An 18,641-nucleotide genomic window follows, 5' to 3' on the forward strand; every position below is an offset into this window, starting at 1 on the left:
AGCCCCGCCACTTAGCAGAGCCTGCTGCCCAGTGAGTGCCCGTCTCTCCTCTCCCAGAAGTGCAGGAGCTGCCCGTGGACATGGAGACTGTCACCCTGGATGGGGACGCTGAGGTAATGGCGCCCTCTCAGCTTGTGAGGGCAGTGCTGCGCTGACCACAGGCAAGGCAGACGTCTGTGTCCCTAACCCTGAGAGTGGGGGCTGTCTGCTAGGCCTTGGTCCTGTTGTGGGCTGGGGGCGGTGCTGTAGAGGATGAAGCCCGTCTCCCATGTCCAGCACAGCATGTGTGGCAGGGACTCCAGTAGCACTGACCACGGGGCGTGTGCCTCCCACAAAGCACATCTCTGACACGGCTGTGGCTGTAGCTCGGTACCCCAAGACCAAGAGCCGGGGTGCTTGGGGTCCCCACGGGGTATGTGGACACCAATGAGGCCTGGGCATAGCCCCCTATAAGACACATGGCCCCAGCGCATGGCTGGTGTGCCTGTCCTCAGACCCAGGCTCTCTGCTTTGTGCTCAGAGGAGCTGGGGTGGTGGTAGGGTTACCTGCCACAGCAGGTCATCCGTGTAAAGACATCGTCACTGAACTTAAGGCTGTCCCTGCCCTGTCTCACGTCCCCCACCAGCAGCAGCAGTTTGGGTGAGTGGCTCTTGTGTTGCAGGACGTGGATCTGAATCACTATCGGATTGGGAAGATCGAGGGGTTCGAAGTGCTGAAGAAAGTGAAGGTGAGGTGGCGGTCATCGTGCTGGGCCTCCGGCCCTGTGCCTCAGTGGCAGGCTAGCATGGGGGGTGCAGAGGGCATCCCCACAGGGGAGCCATCCAGCAGGGCCCTGACCAAGCCTCCATTCAATGACCTTTCACAGCAGAATTCAGCGTGGGCTTCACTTAGCGTGCCCCTCTCCACCACCCCCCCCCCACTCCACTCAGGCCGGGCAGCTCGGCTCTAGGGTATGTGCACTCCTCAGGATGGTGTGGACACATGACCCCTCAGCCCTGCCTACCCCTCCGCAGACACTCTGCCTCCGCCAGAACCTGATCAAGTGCATCGAGAACCTGGAGACGCTGCAGAGCCTACGCGAGCTGGATCTCTATGACAACCAGATCCGGAGGATGGAGAACCTAGGGACGCTGATGGCACTGGAGTGAGTCCTCTGGGAGTGGGGGGCGGAACTGAGCTGCCAGGGGCCGCCCCCACCATGTGGGCTGCTGCTTACCAATCAGCACGGCTGGTCTTGATCTGGGGAAGTTCCTGTCAAGTCTCGGGAACTGCTTCCCTGTGTGCCTGCCCTACCTAGCCTGGGGCTGGTCCTGGGGCAGTGGGGTCCCTTCCTGTGCTAGTTTGGGCCTGGTCAGAGGGGATGGGGGGGGTGCTTCCTGAGCTATCTTGGAGCCGGTCCCAGAATGACCTTCCTGAGCACTTTTGGCTCATTGTACTCTGGGTTCTAGTTCAGCCTCGCTGAGCCCCATCTGCTGAGACCAGCCCTGGCTCTGCTGTGGACAGACAAGGACAAGCACAGTCCCGCCCGGGCAGTGCTGGGGGCCTGAGCAAGGGGACCCCAACACCCCTGGCCCTGTTCACTGAGCCTTCAGCTCAGTGTTAAGAGTATGTCTGCTTGTTCAGGGTTCTGGACATTTCTTTCAACCTGCTGAGGAGCATCGAAGGCCTCGACGAGCTGACCCAGCTGAAGAAGCTCTTCCTGGTCAACAACAAGATCAGTAAGATCGAGAATGTCAGCAACTTGCGTCAGCTCCAGATGCTGGAGCTGGGCTCTAACCGCATCCGGGTAGGTGCCACACACACAGCAGGGCACTGCCTGCCACTAGGGTGAGAGCCTGGGCCCAGGAATGTAGGCCAGGAGTCGGAGGTGAGGCTGGCTTGCAGTTTCAAAGCCATTGCAGGTGCTTCTGGGGGACCAGGGGTTCTTGTTCTACTGGAGAAGACACACTACGGAGACGGGGCCCACCGCCCAGCCTTGCAGCACCTGGTCCGTAAGCATGGTGCCAGTCAGGTTCCATGCCCGCCGGCTTGGACACCACCACCACCCCACCCCACCCAGAGGGCATCTATCTGCACGGCAGTCTCCTGTGAGCCACTGACAGGCCACATGGGAGTCAGGGGCCCCCAGCTCTAGGACTGTCAGGTGGATGGACAGAAGGAATTCTGTTCTGGCCTCAGGCCTGGGCAGGTCCCAGAACAGCTGGCACTGAGGCTCTGCCAGGCAGAACTGAGAAGCACTGGACCAGGGGGGAACGGCTGTTGTCCAGTTGGGCCAGACATGTGATGACCCCACTTGCAGAAATCAAACGCCACCATGCCCTACAGCACAGTGATGGGGTATGGATCTGACGAGACAGGAATTCCTGCCAGGAAGGCAGGATCCAGGTTTTGCTTCCTAGGTGGGATCTTCTGGAGCCTGGCCCTCGGGGGCCGAGGATCTTTACAGCACTGCAGCCACCTTTGTGCTGCACATGGACATGTGGGGCCTGCTACCCCACACTCCTGGCCTCTGAGGGCTTCCACCAGGCTTGGTATATCCAAGACAGTGTCCCCGAAAGGCTACTGTCCCTCCCTCTTTGTTCTGAAGATGTTTGACTCCTGGAAGAATTGGCCCTCACTGCCCAGGTTAGGCAGCTGACCCTGCAAGGTGGGCACGATGTAAACCAAGAAGGTGGGCCTGGGTGGCGGCAAACTGCATGGCAACCCCTCCCAGGGGCCGGTAGCCCCTTGCTGGGGGGTCTTGCACAATCAGAGGGAGCGGGGATGCAGGGGGGCCTCCCCATCCTTGGTTGTCTCAGCTGGGGGCGCAGGGAGCTCAGAGAGGTGGGAGCTGGGACCCAGTAGGGCAGCCCCGGCTGCCTGATGTGGGGGAAAGGAGAGCATCACCGATCAAGCCCCAGGAGTGGACGGAGCCACCCTCTGGGCCCTGCAGACTGGGTTTGGCAGAACCATGAGACACTTGGGATCCTTGAGAAAATTGGCCAGTCGGTGTGTTTCAAACTGCCCCTGAAAGAACACAGCTGGGCCAGGCGGATGGCTATCTTGGACAGCCCCTTGGACCCCCGCCCCCCACCCTAGCCTGCCTTGCCCCCTACAGGCGATCGAGAATATCGACACACTGACCAACCTCGACAGTCTGTTTCTGGGCAAAAACAAGATCACCAAGCTCCAGAACCTGGATGCCCTCACCAACCTCACTGTGCTCAGCATGCAGGTACCGGCCACTGGGCAGGGGCTGGGGGCGCAGTCCTGGGCAGCCCCTCGCGCATAAGCCGACATCAGCTCTGCTCTGGGCTGCTGCGTTTGACATGAGGTGCAGCATGTTACCGCCCCCACCTAGTCCTGGCATCCCGTCCCATTCCCCACCCACCCGCCCTGACACAGCACTCTGCCTGTAGAGTAACCGGCTCACCAAGATCGAGGGCCTGCAAAGCCTGGTGAACCTGCGGGAGCTCTACCTCAGTCACAACGGCATCGAGGCCATCGAAGGCCTGGAGAGCAACGTAAGGAGGGGGGTGGGGGCTCGCTGTCGGGGTATAGACGTGCACATGCATGGGCATCCATGCAGGGATGTGCTGGGCGCACATTGCTGGGGCTCCCCCCCACGGCGCCTGTGCTCAATCCTTCCCCTTCTTCCTGAGTCCTCCTGCCCTCCCCACACAGCACAGGCTCCGTCCCAGAGTGGCCAGGGGTCCCCACTGTCCCTGTCACCTTGGGAGCGGCCACCTGTGCCATGTCCCCATCAATAAAGTTCCTTTGCTCCCTCAGCTGTGCCAGTTTTCTGTCTGTGTGAACGCAGCCACCCTGATTCAGGCAAGGCCATGGTGTGTCACTCACATCAGGCACCTCTAACCTCTGACCCCAGCCCAGAGCAAATCTTGGGGAAGTGGAGACAGGGAGGTAGAGAGGCGGCATCTGATGTGCTGGGGCCGAGAGGACAAAGCAGAGTGCTGTGTAATCGGGGCTGCTGGTGGGCACTGAAAGTTCTGGTACACGAGCTGCCCTGGTCGGCACTCCCCATTCGGGTAGCCCAGTGGGGGCCCCTTGGCACCCCCAGCTCTGGAGTAAACACAGAAATCCTGAGACCACAGGGCTTCTCGGGGGACCTGGGTTTCAGGCCAGTGGGCAGTGGGCTTCATGAGGGTGGTGGCCTGGAGCCCACGGGCACTTACGTTCTGCCCCGTGCTGCCGTCTTTTCTTTGCGGCTTATTTTCTGCCAGGGAGCATCCCTGGGATTCTTGAGGTACTGGGATTCCCCGTTTGGCCCTTTAGTTTGTCTGAAGGTTGCTTTCATGAAGGGGGATGTGACCCGTCCTGTCTGCAGTGGCTTTTGGGTCTGCAGGCACAGCAGTTGACTACCTTGGGACATTCTCTTACTGGTGTGCTTCAGGCTGGCTTTTGAACGTGCTCACAGCCCCAGGTGTGAGGGCCATGCTGAGTGGCCTGTCACCACACCGAGGGCCGGCCGGGCTGCCGCTTCTTGAGCTTGTCAGGGCTGACTGTTAGCTCTGCCCTGTTTCTTTGCCATCCAGCCTGACCCCTGGCACATGCCTACGGGGTGTCAGGAACCACTGCCAACAGTGGCCACCATCCTGGCCCTGCCCTCTCTTCCGTGACTGTCTTTGGCAATGGCCACCATCCTGGCCCTGCCCTCTCTTCCATGACTGTCTCTCGGGCACCCTTAGGCCTGTGGGCAGCCAGTCACCTGGCCAACTGTGGGCCTCAGTCGTTTGGAGTGTGGAAGAAGCGGCCGTGTCCGCAGACTCAGGCGTGTGGCACAGCACAGTGGCCGTGAGCTCACTGGAGGGGTGGGGCTTCTTGCTGTGCATTGTGTTTGCTGAGATGTGCTCCTTTGCCCTCGCACTTGGGGACCGGGCTCAGGACCAGGAGAACGAGAAGGGGGTGCCAGGCGGTTAGGGAGTTCTTGTTGGAAGCGGTTGCCACGTCTGACACTGGGGGAGTTTGCCTGTCATTTTCCCTGACAGTGTGCACACCTGGACGCAGGAAATGGGCATGCGCTGCCTCGCTGAACTAGTAGGCATCTTTGAGAGAGAGAACCAGGGCCATACCACCTTTGGGCAAAATGCCAACTCCCAGATCCCAGCACCCGAAACCCCTGTCCACAGGAAGCCCACCCCACCCCACCCCACCTCGTGCTCCAGGCAGGGCCTAGCCCAAGCTGGCTGCTCTAGCACTCAGGCTAGGGTCCAGGGGGCCACAGGCCTTGCCCTCCTTGGGGCCCTGTCTTTGGCACCCCTGTCTCTCAGCCACCGCTGCCAGGTGCCCCACCCCCAGACAGGATTCTGAGAGCTTTAGGGGTCCACCTTGTGAGCACAAAGCTGCACAGCTATTGTCCCCACCTGCCCCTCTGGAGCCCCCCAGCCTTTGGCTCTGGAACCCCCGTGATGGAGAGGGGTACAGGGACCCCAGGTCTCACCCACCTTCAAATGCCGGCAGTGGGGACACTGCACCGTGAGGGCTGGCCCCCAAGTCCCACCCAGGCGACATACAGGAAGTGGGCAGTTCCCGGGACCCTCATCTGCATGCTGGTCTGTGAGGGCAGAGGTGCCCTCCCCAACCTGAAGCCTTCACTCAGCTCTGAGTGCACAGTCACCTGTCCTGCTGAGAGCAGGGTAACCCAGTGCACAATTGTTTCCTTGTTTTAGAACAAACTCACCATGCTGGACATTGCGTCAAATAGAATAAAAAAGATTGAGAATATCAACCATCTAACAGAGCTTCAGGAATTCTGGGTAAGTGTGCTTGCCATGTGCCGGGGTCAGAGACACTGGGCAGACAGGCCCCACTGACAAATGTGCAGATTGCTCTCCTGTCCCTGACTCGCCCCACATCTGGTGTGCACTGAGGTGGGAGTTCTGTTTCGAGTGTGACGGGGGGCCCCGATGATCCCGGTGCAAGCCCCCAGCAGATCCAGGGCTGCCATGTGATTGAAGGTTTCCCAACGCCGGCCCCCACCATGGCGGCAAGCTCCCGGGCAGGTGCATGCACTTTGCTCCCTGGAATTTGCATGTTTGGCTCTCAGCGATGAGGTCCGCGCAGACCCACTGAAGGGGCTGACTAGGGCAGCAGCGGCAGGGGCCTGCTGCTTGAAGGCGGCCCCTTCTCGCCTTTGGTGTGTGCAGGTGTCTTTGGCCTCTTGGCTCTCTCCTCGTGGTTTCCATCCACTAGGGAAACTCCCAGGAATCACTTCCTCTGCCCTTCCCGGTTTCTCTGAAGCTTCAGTTGTCGAGGTGCGCCGGGTCCTCCCTGAGGTCCCTGAGGCTCATGCCCGCATCCACCTGCCACTCGTGTCCTCCTAGGGCTTGGCTGTGGGAGTGGCAACGCTCCCTGCACCGCACGTCCCAGGCAGCTCGTCTGCTCCTGGATGACAGTGAGAGGCGGAGCCTTTGTCACCGAAGGCCCCCACCCCCCACCAAAAGCACAGATGAGGGACTGCCCACTGGGAGCAGCCTTGCCTGAGAGGAGGGTTGCTGTAGACTTTGACGGAAGCTGGCGGCCTGTCTCTCCCATGGAGACCCTCGGGCTGAACCCACCAGCTGAGAGCTGGCCCCCTGGGCCCCCAGCTCCCCGGACTCCTGCACTGCCTGTGGAACACCTGCTGACAGCACGACCCCAATCAAACCTGGTGCCCCTCTTCACAGCTCAGCCCCAGCGTCAGCCTGCCTGCCAGAGCGGTCCCGTTAGGACCTGAGACTCGGCCGGCAGAGCTGCTGGAGCACCCTGAGGGAGGAACCGTGCGCTTTTCCAAAGCTCAGTGAGGTGCCGCCTCGGCCCCTTGGAACGGGGAAAGGAAAGCTGACAGGACAGGCTCTCAACCAGGAGCGTCCACAGTGTCCAGCAAACAACGCGTCCATCCATCTGTGGACGAAGCTGAAGACTGGCCCGTAACAAGCAGGGCATCCGGGTGCAGGGGGCTGTTTCACATCCTACAACATGGGCACCACCTGCCCGCTGCGGACCGGGGACCTGGAGCACTGACCATCGGGGATCACAGGCTTCAGTGTGGATGACGACTCCGCTTGAAGCTGACCACACCCTCTCGGCGGGACGGTGCCAACAGAGAACATCCAGATAGTGGAGAGACAGTGCGAGGTGTCGGATTTCATCTTGCTTGTACCCACAATCCTGTGGCTCCCAGGGCAGCGAGCAGCTACACGGGGAGGGACACCCTCGCCTGGACCTCTTCCATTGTATTTCAAAGGAAGACTGAGGCTGGTCGGGAAGTGCCCCCAGTTAGACTAAGTGTAACCCTTTGGGAAGAGGCCCCCTGATGCTGATGCACTGGGAAGGGCCGCCACCAAGTCCCGCTCCTTCCAGAGCACCCAGGTGGCAAAGAGCTGGACTCAGACAAGAAACTTCTGGGCGTTCTCGTTGACCCTTTTCCCCAGCTTGGTGTCGGGGTCTGCTGAGGTGTTCACCGAGAGCCAAGGAGTCACTTGGAGTCCCATTTTGACGCGGAGGAGGGCAGCCGTCTCTTACAGCTGTCGGTGTCAGATGCACCCTCTGTAACGTGCCGCAGGTGGTGGGTCGCCACGAAGAAGAGGCTGTCTGCCCCCAGAAAGCTTCCGAGTGTCCTATGGGGACGTCCTATGGGGCCGCTGTGTCGACTGCATGGCGGTGAGCAGATCCCAGCTCAGCACCCACTCATCCTGTGACCTGTCAACAGAAGGGGGAGGTGGGAATCGAGCACACATCCCAGAGCCAGTCACCAGCTTCTGACGACAAGAACGCTCTAGAAGCAGCAAGTGCCTGGGAGACACCTGGCTCTGAGTGTCCAGTGTCACCGCATACCAGAGGAATGTGCGCCCTACGTTCAAAGGCAAACATGCACATTCAAGACACATGTGCAGCTCCAACCGGCAACCCGGCCAGCGACCGGACACCATCCGCCCACCCCCAACCCCGGGCATTCCCGTTGCACTCACTGCCAGTTGTCTGCGTGTAGTGTGGTCGGTTGGTTCACACTACCGCAATGGCAGGTAAGGATCTGTCCTGAAGTATTTCTGCACTGGCCCTTCCCGGCCCATGCGCGGCCCTGAGCACACGGCCGTGTGCATCTGCTTGACACTCTCCACGACCAAGCTCAGGGACGTGCACACGTGGATTTCCCAAAGCAGGTGGCGCCCTCGTTCCATGGGCGTTCTGTGGAAGCAGGTGATGGGGCAGCACGGGCGTGTTGTAGCTGAGAACTGCTCTGGCTCTGGTGGCATGCCTGAGCCGGCTTCCAACACCTGCCCGCCACAGACAAGCGTCAGCATGGGAGACCCTGCACAGCTCACCTGCCCTGAGCGCTGACCCGGGCCAAATGGGCATCAAAAGGGAGCCCATGGTTCACCCCCGTTGGCCTGGAACATTGTGCTGAGCCAAAGCAGTAGAGGTCAGAGGTGAGGGCAGCTGGAAGTAGGTGGTGAGCAGCGTGGCTCGGCACCCTTGTCGTCTAGCTCGCCGCCACCGAGGCCAAGCCTAGGGCCCGAGCCCACACTCAAGTCAGACCCACTCTTCCAAAGCCGCAAGCAAGCAGGTGGCCCCCAGAGGCCGTTTGCAGGGCAAGTCCTGCCCGTGCCCCAGGGCTGGGGCCACATGGATTGTCTGTGCGAACAAGCTGCACTACGTCAGTTGAAGGGCTGGACCAGTCATTTCATTGCCTCTGAGAACAGCCTCTGTAGGGATCCACGGTCTACAGCACACAGTCCCTAGGTCAGCGGTCAGCCCTGGCCACAGGCTTCCAGAGAAGTTGGAGAACACAGGCCATGGTCCAGGGAGGTCATGTGAAGAAACCCAGCCCTGCGTTCTTCATCTCAAAGCCACCTGGAAGTTTTTCCTCTTTCCTCTCTCTTCTCCCTCGGCCTGGTAGCAGAGCAGCCCCTGCCCTGTGCTCTGCACTGCCCGTCCCGGCCACTCCTTGTTGCCCAGGTGGGCAGGGCTCACTCACCAGCATGGCCCCAGCTGGCGGGTGGCTGTCTAGTCACAAGGCGCCCAGGTTGGCGCTGCTGTGCCAAGGGTCCCTGGGCCTGGCACTGACTCATGGCAGGAGCCGCGTCGGCACTTGACTGTGGGCTTGGACCGGCCCGGCAGGCCTGATGCATTCAGCGGTGCTACCAGTGAGCCCCTGCCATCACCAGAGCGTCAGAGCAGGCGCCTCTCTGAAGGCTGGGAAACCATTCAGACCAGGACGGGCTCCTGCTGGTGCAGCCTGACCCGAGGAGGAGTGAGGGAAGAGGTGCCCCTGTGTGCTTGCCTCCCTGTGGGAGAGTTTATGATCTTTTCATCCCATTTTCCTGCAGACTTTTTGAGGATTCTTGGTGGGAAGGGGCGCAGGATGGTCACAGACAGTGTCAGAAGGTCTTTTCAAACATCCCTGGTGGTGCAGTGGGTTAGGCCCGCAGTCTGAAACCAGCAGCAGCCTCACGTACAGGGATGGTCTCGGTAGACCCTAGTAGCAAGGGCACCTGTCCTGTAGGGTCCCTGTGAGTCGGACTCGGCTCCTGCAGTGGGTGGCTGAGATTCCCAAGGAATGTGGTGTCCTAAGCCCTCGGGGTCCCCATCAGTGCCCTTCCGGGGCTGGGCCATGGAAGAGGCCTGGTTACACCTGAGTCCAGGTTAGCGGCTGCTCGGCGTGCCTTCAGCAGGTGAGGTAGAGCATAGCCCTACCTGGGTGGGCCCGTCTTTTCATTCAAGTCAAGCACCCCAGTTAGCTGTGGGCTCACCCAGTAGAAAGGGGTCCAAATGGTGCCTCTAAAGTGCCCCACCCCCAGGGCCATCACGGGCTGGGGAGAAACCGAGATGTACATGGCAGGCGAGGCGACCTTTGTCTGCTGTGATGGTCAGTGTAGCCCCGCAGCCTCAGCATGGGGAGCGGTGGCCGAGCACCTGTGTGCAGGGCTGTCACAGGTCTGTGGGGGAGTGAGGGCTTTACTTGTTATCTGTCGACCCTCCTGGGCATGAGCCTGGGGGCAGTGTTGGCGGTGCATCTGGGCCGTGCATCTGTCTGTCCTGTCTGCCCAGATGAACGACAACCTCATCGAGAGCTGGAGCGACCTGGACGAGCTGAAGGGCGCCCGCAACCTGGAGACAGTGTACCTGGAGAGGAACCCACTGCAGAAGGACCCCCAGTACCGGCGCAAGATCATGCTGGCCCTGCCCACCGTCAGGCAGATTGACGCCACCTTTGTCCGGTTCTGAGCCCTCCTCGAAGGCACGGCCTCTCCACGGCCCGTCGCCTGCCTGCTGCTCCTGAACGCACAGCACGACCGTGCACCAGGGCCAATAAAGGCGCTGCGTGTAACCAACAGGCCTGGCGCCCTGTCTGCTCTGAGCGCCGTCGCTCTTCGTCTTGGGCACTGGTGGCCACAAGGGAGGCTGCCCGTCTGCGTCGCGCCCACGCAAGGCCGGCCGCCCTGGCATTGTGCCTATGTCAGCCCAGGGCTCCCTGCACCGGGGGCCGGCTGGTGCCAAGTTTGAAAATAATTCTATCTAAGAATAAACAGATACTGAGAGCTCACGTGTGAGAGCATCCAGCCTTGTGCGCTGTGACACGGGACACCTAAGGGTCAGGGGCCTGTGCCCTCCCAGAGCTGTGAGGCCCAGCTGGGTAGGCTATGTTGTGCTGCAGTGCCGAGACATAACCCTCAACACCCTGCCTCCATCACCACCAGTCCACATCCTCCAGTCCCTACCCCGTCAGTGTAGATTACGAACACCTCCCAGCACTGCCTCCTGGGTCTGGACCTCAGCCTCCACAGCACAGCTATCTTGGGGTCTCAGGTTCCCCTCTGTGGCAGGAAAATTGAGTCAGGCGTCACAAGGGCGCTTCTCAGTCCACAGTGGACAGTGCCCACACAGGTTCCTCCAACTTGCCAGCCGAAGTGCAGGACATGCCCATCCCCACCGAGTCCTGCTGGACTGCACTGCCCTGGACTCGCCAGCGCCACGAACATATGATGCATAGAAAGTTCCCGGCTGAGTAAGCCCTAAGCCAAAGCCTCTGTCCTCGGAGGCTCCGGGTTGGGGGCACCCTGGAGACACGTGCAGGGCCCCCATGGCAGTGCTGCTTCCACCAAGCCCTGGCCCTGGTCCTGACCAGCTCCTCAGGCTGTGTAGACTGCCCCACCTACTGTCACCAGTGCCCAGCCTCCCCCACTGGGGCCCATAGTCCCGGTCACTTCGACCACTGCAGGACACAAGGACAGTGAGGCCCCTATTGCCTGGGCCATGCAGCCAACTGCCCAACAGCTACTGAAGTCAGGTGGGTGCCCCAAGGCCCTTGAGGACAGCTGGGACACGGCCTGGGCTGCATCCATCAGACGCTGAACACGCAGGCCTCCTGGGTTGACCTGGACCAGCCTAGGGGGGGGGGCCGCATGGCCGGCTTTCCTGAGAGCAGGGCACCTGCTCCTCCTCCCTGCCACCTGTGGTCTGGGTGTGGTGGTCAGGCTGCAGGCAGGCTTGTAGCTGTGAGGACCAGTAGTCGGATATGAGTGGGTTTCTAAAGGTCCTGCGGGTGGGTAGTTAGGAAGTGGCCCCCAAGCCCTCCAGCTGCGCTGGGGGTCAGCAGACAGCCCGTGGGAAGCCTGGGGTCCTCACTGCAAAGCAGTTTTGATGCAACTTGAGTACTGAGCAGGCCATGGACGGTATGAAGTAGCCTGGGTTCCCCGTGCGGCTGTGTGGGCAGACTACGTCCAGGAGGGGTCCCACACTCTACCACAGGGTCCTGAGGCAGAGCTGGCCCAGGAGAGGATACCCCTCTCACACATTTGGGGTCCTGAGCCAGAGCTGGCCTGGAAGGGGAACCCTCCATGCAGAGCCCCTTGCCAGACACTGGCCAGAGCAAGAGCAGAGGGAGCAGGGGTGGGAATCGGGCCCACCTCAGACTTGAGCCCTGGGGGGTCAGGCCAAGGCCACCTCACTGTGTCCTCCTGCCTTGCCCGCAGGTCACTGGCATCCTCCCACTGCCCAGGGCTCTGGGTGGGCAGCAAAGAGGGCCACGTTCAGATGAGCTCATCCAGGACCTGGGCTCCGTGAATTCTAACCGGTGGATGGTGGGGAGGAGGGTGAGCCAGCCAGCAGGTGCACCTGCAAGGGGCCCGGGAGCCTTGTCATCTGAGCAGGCTCTTCCAGGGACAGACACTCCAGGACTGAGGCTGGACAGAGCCAGCGCTCCACGGAGTTAACCCTGGGACCCCTCCCTGGATTCACATGGGGCTCCAAGTCCCATGTGACCTGCCTGAAGCCACCCAGGAGAAAGGTCAGGGCTGGCCTGCATTCAGGTTGATACCCACCCACCCTCAGAGCACCCGTACTCTCACCCGGAGCCTCCCCAGGCAAAGGAGCCTACAGAGCAGGCTGGTGGGCACTGAGGACAGCCTCCCCAGCCCCCGCTCCTACAGCCCTGAGCTCATTAAACAGCCCCACCCGCTGGCCTTCAGCTGGCCACCCACAGCGTTTGCATGGTGCCTGGGGTGGAGGGAGGGGGTTAAGGAAATAGGCTGTTGGCAGAGCAGGCCCCACTCCCCCTTCTCAAACAAAGGCAGGCCTGTCCCAGGATCCCCGGAGCCCTGGCCCCACAGCCAGCTTAGTATCAGTCCCCTCCTGCCTGCACTAGCCTGTCCTGGGCCAGGTGCGACCTGCCCAGTCCTGTCCCTCCACCCAGGTCTCTGCCCTTGGCCAACCAGACTGCTGTTGGACCACGCTTCCACTGGGAGGTGGCCATGACCTCTGAGGAAGCTTCCAGGATCCACGGTGCCAGGTGGGAACCTGTTCTATAGTGAGTGGGCCATGGGACAGGAGGAACCGAGCGCCAGGCCAAACACCTGAGTTCTGCGTGAGACAGTGGGCTGACTGGCACTGCAGCCTGGACTACCCAACTTTGGGGAAGCAGAACAGCTCCAGGTCTTCACATGGGTCTGCCTGACCCGGCCCCCTCTATCTCAGGCCCATCTGTCCCCGGGTCCCTCTGTCTCCGGGGTCTCTGTCTCTGTTCCCTCTGTCCTACGGGCTTCTACCCCTAGCCCCTCTGTCCTGGGCCCCTCTATCCTGGACCTCTCTGTCCCGGACCCCTCTGTCCCTGGGCTTTCTGCCCTGGCCCCTCTGTCCTGGGCTTCTCTGTCCCGGACCACTCTGTCCCTGGCCATCCTTAAAGAGGGTTAAAAAGCCTACAGAGTCTTGGAGGGTGGTCGGGTGAGCTCTTCTGAGCACAGGGTGTCCCAGACATGCTGCCCTCATCCCCTCCTGCCCTGGGGCTTCCTGAATCAGGGACCAGTGGCCCGGGAGGTGCCCTGTGTCAGGGCAGCTCTGCCCACAAGGGATCGAGCAGGGGTGGCCCTCTGGACCCCCAGCCCGACCCCCCACCCCAGAAGACTGAGGAGTGGGTGGCTGAGGGGAGCAGAACTGCGCCTGCAGAGCCATCGGCTGCCTGCCCCCTGAGGCTGCAGCCCGTCGGCACCCCCTCCATCTAGTGGGCCCGGCCCCTCTGCAGGTGGGCGTCTGTCCACACCTGTCCGTCTTGCATGGGGGCCGTGGCTGCAAATGGGTCTCACGCACCCTCTGTCCCGAGGGCCAGGAGCGGGATGTTGCGTCACCGAGTCCAGGAGGAGGACAGTGCCGTCCTCATCAAAATGGGCCCTGGGACGGAGAAGGGGGACACTTACGGAAGCACAGCCCTGCACCCCGCTGATGTGGCCGAGGTAAGACATGTAGGGCAGTGTCCCGTGTCCCCACCCAAACCATGAAGTCCCTGGAGGCCCAAGGGGAGGCTGCACAGATCTGGCTTTGGGGCTCTGCCTCCCAAGCCCCTGTCCACCTGCCCACGATCTGACCCCCGGGGACGGGCATCGCAGGGAGTTGGGCTTCATTCCCCCCCCACCCCCTCCCGGTCAAAGGCCAGCACCTCTTTCCCTCCCAGCAGGGCGGATCCCAGGCAGCCACCTGCAGGGTGGGGACCCCTGCCACGCCCAGGATCGGTGAGCCCCTCCCCTCACCTGTGTGGGTCCTGGGGGTGGGGCCAGATGGGGTACCCAAGGAGGACAGCAGGTGCTGGCCTGTCTCATGAACTCCTTCCCCAGCCGACTCTCCAGAAACAGCCTCATTCTGGGGAGGGGAAGAGCAGGAGTGGGGTGGCCTGCCATGGGGGTGCTGAGAGTAACAAGGAGGCCCACCCCCTGTCTCTGCCCATAGGGCTAACCAGTGGCCTCCCTGCCAGTCCTTCTTCAACCCTAGGCCTGGGGTCATCAGAGACCTCAGAGCTCCTAGCCTACAGCTCTCCACATCCCCAAAGCTCTACAGTCCACTCCCCCTGTCCCTCACCCTGACACTGTCCCCACCCAGCAGCCAGGGGACCCCATTGAGGGCAGATGGCAAGGGCCTACCCCTTCCTGCCCACTCAGGACCCTCCAGTTGCTCCCCTCTTTCTATGAGGCCCCACCCTCGCCATGGCCTGCCAGACCTGCTGGGTCCTGTCCCCAACCCGGCCCTCACACCTTCCTCCCTCAGGATGCTTCTAGCCCTGCCTTCCTGGCCTTCTGGCCTCCTCGCTGTCCCCTGCCATCCAGGGACCTCCTGGGACCGGCCCTGAGGGCCCATGTTCCCATGTTCCCAGGGCTCCCAGCACCTGAGGAGCAGACCGCGTCCTTTCTCTGGAGAAGCAACTGGTGGCTTCGAGCCCAACCTTGCTGTCAGGCTCCCAGCACTTGCCAGGCAGCGCTGTGGGAGCACCTCCGCTGCATGGTCCCTTCTGGCCATTAGCATCCCGCGTGGGTGGAGGCTGCTGGGTCAGGGTGCTCCCCGACCCAACTCGGCACCCAGGGCTTCAGCTCTTCCCCGCAGGCCCTTCTCGTCTTTCCCCCTCTCAGTTGCTTCACGTTTTCCCAAGTAGGTCCATCTTTCAGCCAACGGCAGACAGTCTCACCGCCATCCCCTGTCCCCATCGTGGCCCATTGGCTTGTTTCTCCTCGGGAGTCTCTCCTTCACTGATGGGCTTTGTGGGAAACAAGCAGCACCGGTGTTTGCTTGCTCATTTCACGTGAGGTTTACAGTGATCCCCCCAGGCCGGGAATGGGCACCTGCATCTGCAGCTGTGGGGCCAAACAAAGGAGGTGTCCCCAGGATCGGAGACAGACTCCCAAGGAGGGAGGGAGATCAAAGACGGTCAGCCTTCCGCGTGGAGGACCACCCGGTGTCAGAAGACCAACACCCTCACAGCTGCACATCCGCAGTGCCTGGAGAAGGGGTCCATTTGGCTTGGATGCACAGTGAGTGCTCGTGGAAGCAGCTGTCCCGTCGAGATCAGATGACGCCCAGGTACTGGCTGCGTCCACTATGAAATAAGACCTTTTAAAGTGTTAAGGCGGAAAGACGTGGGGGGGAGGACTACGGTGCACCTGACTCAGCCACACCCCGTGTGCATGTGAGCGCCAGACACTGGACGAGGAAGAATGAGTATCCTCGATGAATGGCTCTGGCAGGAATATTCCATCAATTCTGCACTGCCAGCGGGGAGCAGCCACCAAACCAACAACACATCTTCCTTGGAGCAAGTAGTCAGAAGGCTGGATTCCAGAGCCTTTGAAGTGAAATGATTTCGCCTCGTGTTTTGAGCAACTTAACAGAAGGGACCAGTTCCCGGGAAAGGACACCTGCTGGTGGAGTCGAGAGAGGGCCAGGCAGAAGGCAGAAGACCGGCAAGGCGGTGACTGACGTTGCAGTGGCTGCAGCAATGGGCTGAACCCTAAGTGGATGGCCGCGTTTGCTGTTAGGCTGAGCTGACTTTGGAGCCACGCGGCAGCAGTACGCGGAAGCAACGCATTGTGTCTTGTGGCCTCTAAAGCCTGGTACTTAGTACTTTAGTCAGGTTTGTTTTTCTGTTCTGTTTGAAGAGGGATAGGTTATGTCCGGTATATTGTTGTTTATCTCTTGTAAATTCCAAAGTTCACGACGATACAGTCTTTCTTTCTATCCACTAACAGGTGCCTGGCTGCATTTAGGCAGGCCCACTGTTGTCGCTCTCAGCAACCTTGTTTGCAGTGAGCTGTCTTTCATCGGTCAGTAGCTGCATTCCTTGGCAGTGCGGGTTTTAAAAGGCACCTTTGAGATTTTTTTTTCTATTTGTCACAGCTGTTTTTAAATAAATTGGGCTTGTCAAGATATTGAGGCTGTCTACGGGGATCTTGCTAAAGTCACTTGATAAACAGATTGTAGCTTCTTTTGAACGCAATCATGGTGCTCGCAGAGTGAGGATTTTCTTCTTTCTCTCAGAGTCCTGATTACATGTGCATTTTTACATAGGCCTTACTGCACTGTTTAGGGCAGTGGCTTTGTTATGGGTACTCTAGAAAACTCAAGAAGCTGCCTTTTATTGGTAACGTTGAAGAAGGATTTCCTTCGACGCTTTTTCTGAGCTTTTCTGGTGAATGAGGTGAAGGTTTGGCGGGCAGGGCAGACGTAGTTTCAGGTCCCACAATCTAGGCGAACGCATTCTGATTCGGCTCATCCATTGCTGCCCCTCCATGGGCACCGCTCACCCACTGCCTCCCTGGAGCTCCCCTGTCCACTCCTCTCACCTAGCCCTCTGGCCTTTGTCCTAGGTCAAGGCCACCCTTTCATCCATCTTCAATGGTCAGTGATTCTGACACAGAAGTGAGTTTGGTTCCAGATCCGAGGGCAAAGGTCAGCGTGTTGGGGGGGAGACCAGCAAACTTGGTCTCTTATGATTTGGACTTCTGTGTCACGTGTTTCTCTCATTCTATCCAGAACCTTCTAATGGGATCCCTTTCAGAGCAGTTAGCAGTGGGAGTGGGGCACCTTCCAGTTCCTTTGGTCTCAGGGTCGTGGACACTGACATACACAGGATCCATTTGTCCATTGGACCAGTGTCTACCTGCCGTCCGCTTTTAGTGCTCTTCTTCCCCCTCAAGGGTCTGTTTCTTTTTCTGTGTGAATGATGCTCAGGGTCACCAGGCCCGAGCTTCTGTATCTGTTGACACAGACGCACGGTTTCCTCTCTGCTGGTTTAGTACACTCGGGTCACTTTAGAACAGCACTTCGCCATGGCATTCCGTGAGGGACTGGCTCCAAATAGCTGAGACATCTTATCATGTTGATATATTGATGCATTGAAATTCTGTTGTTGTTTAATATTTGTTCGATTTTTGAGAGATGTTGGCATGCAATCTTTCTTTTCAAAAACTGGTCTCAGGGTGAGGTTGACCTCAACATTAATCAGAGCCCTGCCCTCTCGCTATCTCTTTCTAGAGACATTTGTCAAATTTGTAAAGGATTTCTTTAGGACCCAGCACATGGGAAGTGCTATCAAGAAGAATGTGAATCTTTGTCATTTGTTGGCATTGAGCCGATATTTTTGTTGCCCACCCCCCCCCATCCTTTCTTGTGGTTAGTTATAAATTCCTATTTTGTTGTGATTATCCTGGAGATGGAAACACAGATGCTTGGCTGGTTAGGTTTTAATGAGTCTCGATTGTTGTTTCTGCCCTGTCCTGACAACGCTGCCGCCGCATCAGGGAGCTTTCTGTCCATCCCCCATCCTCACACTGTGCTGTGGCTCACAAGGTCGATGCCCCACCAGACAAGACAACGTCTTTCCTCCCCTGCAGCGGTGTACCTACAGAGGCTCGCCCTCCCTCCTTCCATCCCTCGTCTCCCCCATTTCTCTCTGGGATCATTCTCTTTCTCCCTGAAGAATTCCTTTTGGGGGTTCTGTTCACGGCACATACAATTCTCATTCGGTTGGCATTAAGTTGGCGTTTACAACACCGTTAAAAACCCCACCTCCTGGAAACACATCACTTAAAATAAGAGAAAGGCTTCGTGCTCAAAGGCGTTTTAAAAGCACGAACCCACGCTGGCCTTGTGTTATCCTTCATTTCTCTGCATTACTTAGGCCGTGATCAGGTGTGCTCTGTAACATCAAATAGTTAATACTTCAGGTTGTGGTCGTGCACATTTTTGTCATATGAAATGACTAGGCATTTGAGGTTTTCAGACACAATTTTTTATTTCAAATCTTTTATACATTGGTGTGACAGTGTTCACTTTGGTTTTCTATTTGTCTGTTGAGAAGATATAGGAGTACAGTGACTATTTGATCATGAATTGGTATCCATGACCTTGATAAGGTACTGGCTGACTGCAATCATAGTTTGAAGATTCTTTGTGAGTTTCAACATTCATAGACATGTCTTCTGTGATAATAACCATTTACTTAGTGCCCCCCCTCTTGTGTGTGTGTGTGTGTGTGTGTGTGTGCCTTATTATGCAGGACAACCTTCACTGTAGTGCTGGGTACAACTGGTGATACTGGGCTTTCTTGTCCTTTCCCTCCGGGGTGAAGCTTGCAGGGTCTCATTGTTGGTTCTGACGCTCGTTCGGATATTCGCTGTAGGTTATTTCTGTGGGTGTTTTTTCTATCATATTAAGAGGATCCTATGCTTTTCCAGTTTGCTGAGCATTTCAATAACACATTTTAATATATTTTCTAAAAATACATATTGCTTTTTTTAAAAGAAACTTTTATTGGGGGCTTTTTCATCTCTTATCATAATCCATACATTCATCTAATTTTCAAGCACATTTGCACATACACCGCCATCATCATTTTCAAAGCATTTTC

General features: G+C 58.8%; 2 protein-coding genes across 2 annotated transcripts in view; both read left to right on the forward strand.

Annotated features, from left to right (window-relative positions):
• PPP1R7 (protein phosphatase 1 regulatory subunit 7) overlaps nt 1-10,518 on the forward strand; it is a 14,932-nt gene extending 4,414 nt beyond the window's left edge. Inside the window, exons 3-10 of the mRNA XM_004701697.2 lie at nt 58-113; nt 663-728; nt 1,015-1,145; nt 1,625-1,787; nt 3,099-3,215; nt 3,400-3,504; nt 5,668-5,754; nt 10,028-10,518. Of these exons, the coding sequence (XP_004701754.1) occupies nt 58-113; nt 663-728; nt 1,015-1,145; nt 1,625-1,787; nt 3,099-3,215; nt 3,400-3,504; nt 5,668-5,754; nt 10,028-10,204 (902 nt within the window). The 3' untranslated portion in view covers nt 10,205-10,518. The remainder of the gene's footprint in view (nt 1-57; nt 114-662; nt 729-1,014; nt 1,146-1,624; nt 1,788-3,098; nt 3,216-3,399; nt 3,505-5,667; nt 5,755-10,027) is intronic.
• Nucleotides 10,519-13,587: 3,069 nt separating this feature from the next.
• ANO7 (anoctamin 7) overlaps nt 13,588-18,641 on the forward strand; it is a 26,879-nt gene continuing 21,825 nt past the window's right edge. Inside the window, exons 1-3 of the mRNA XM_030886934.2 lie at nt 13,588-13,695; nt 13,923-13,980; nt 14,048-14,050. Of these exons, the coding sequence (XP_030742794.1) occupies nt 13,588-13,695; nt 13,923-13,980; nt 14,048-14,050 (169 nt within the window). The remainder of the gene's footprint in view (nt 13,696-13,922; nt 13,981-14,047; nt 14,051-18,641) is intronic.

This window comes from Echinops telfairi, unplaced genomic scaffold (genome assembly GCF_000313985.2).
Source record: "Echinops telfairi isolate 266 unplaced genomic scaffold, ASM31398v2 ScPeMD7_3;HRSCAF=10, whole genome shotgun sequence".
NCBI lineage: Eukaryota > Metazoa > Chordata > Mammalia > Afrosoricida > Tenrecidae > Echinops > Echinops telfairi.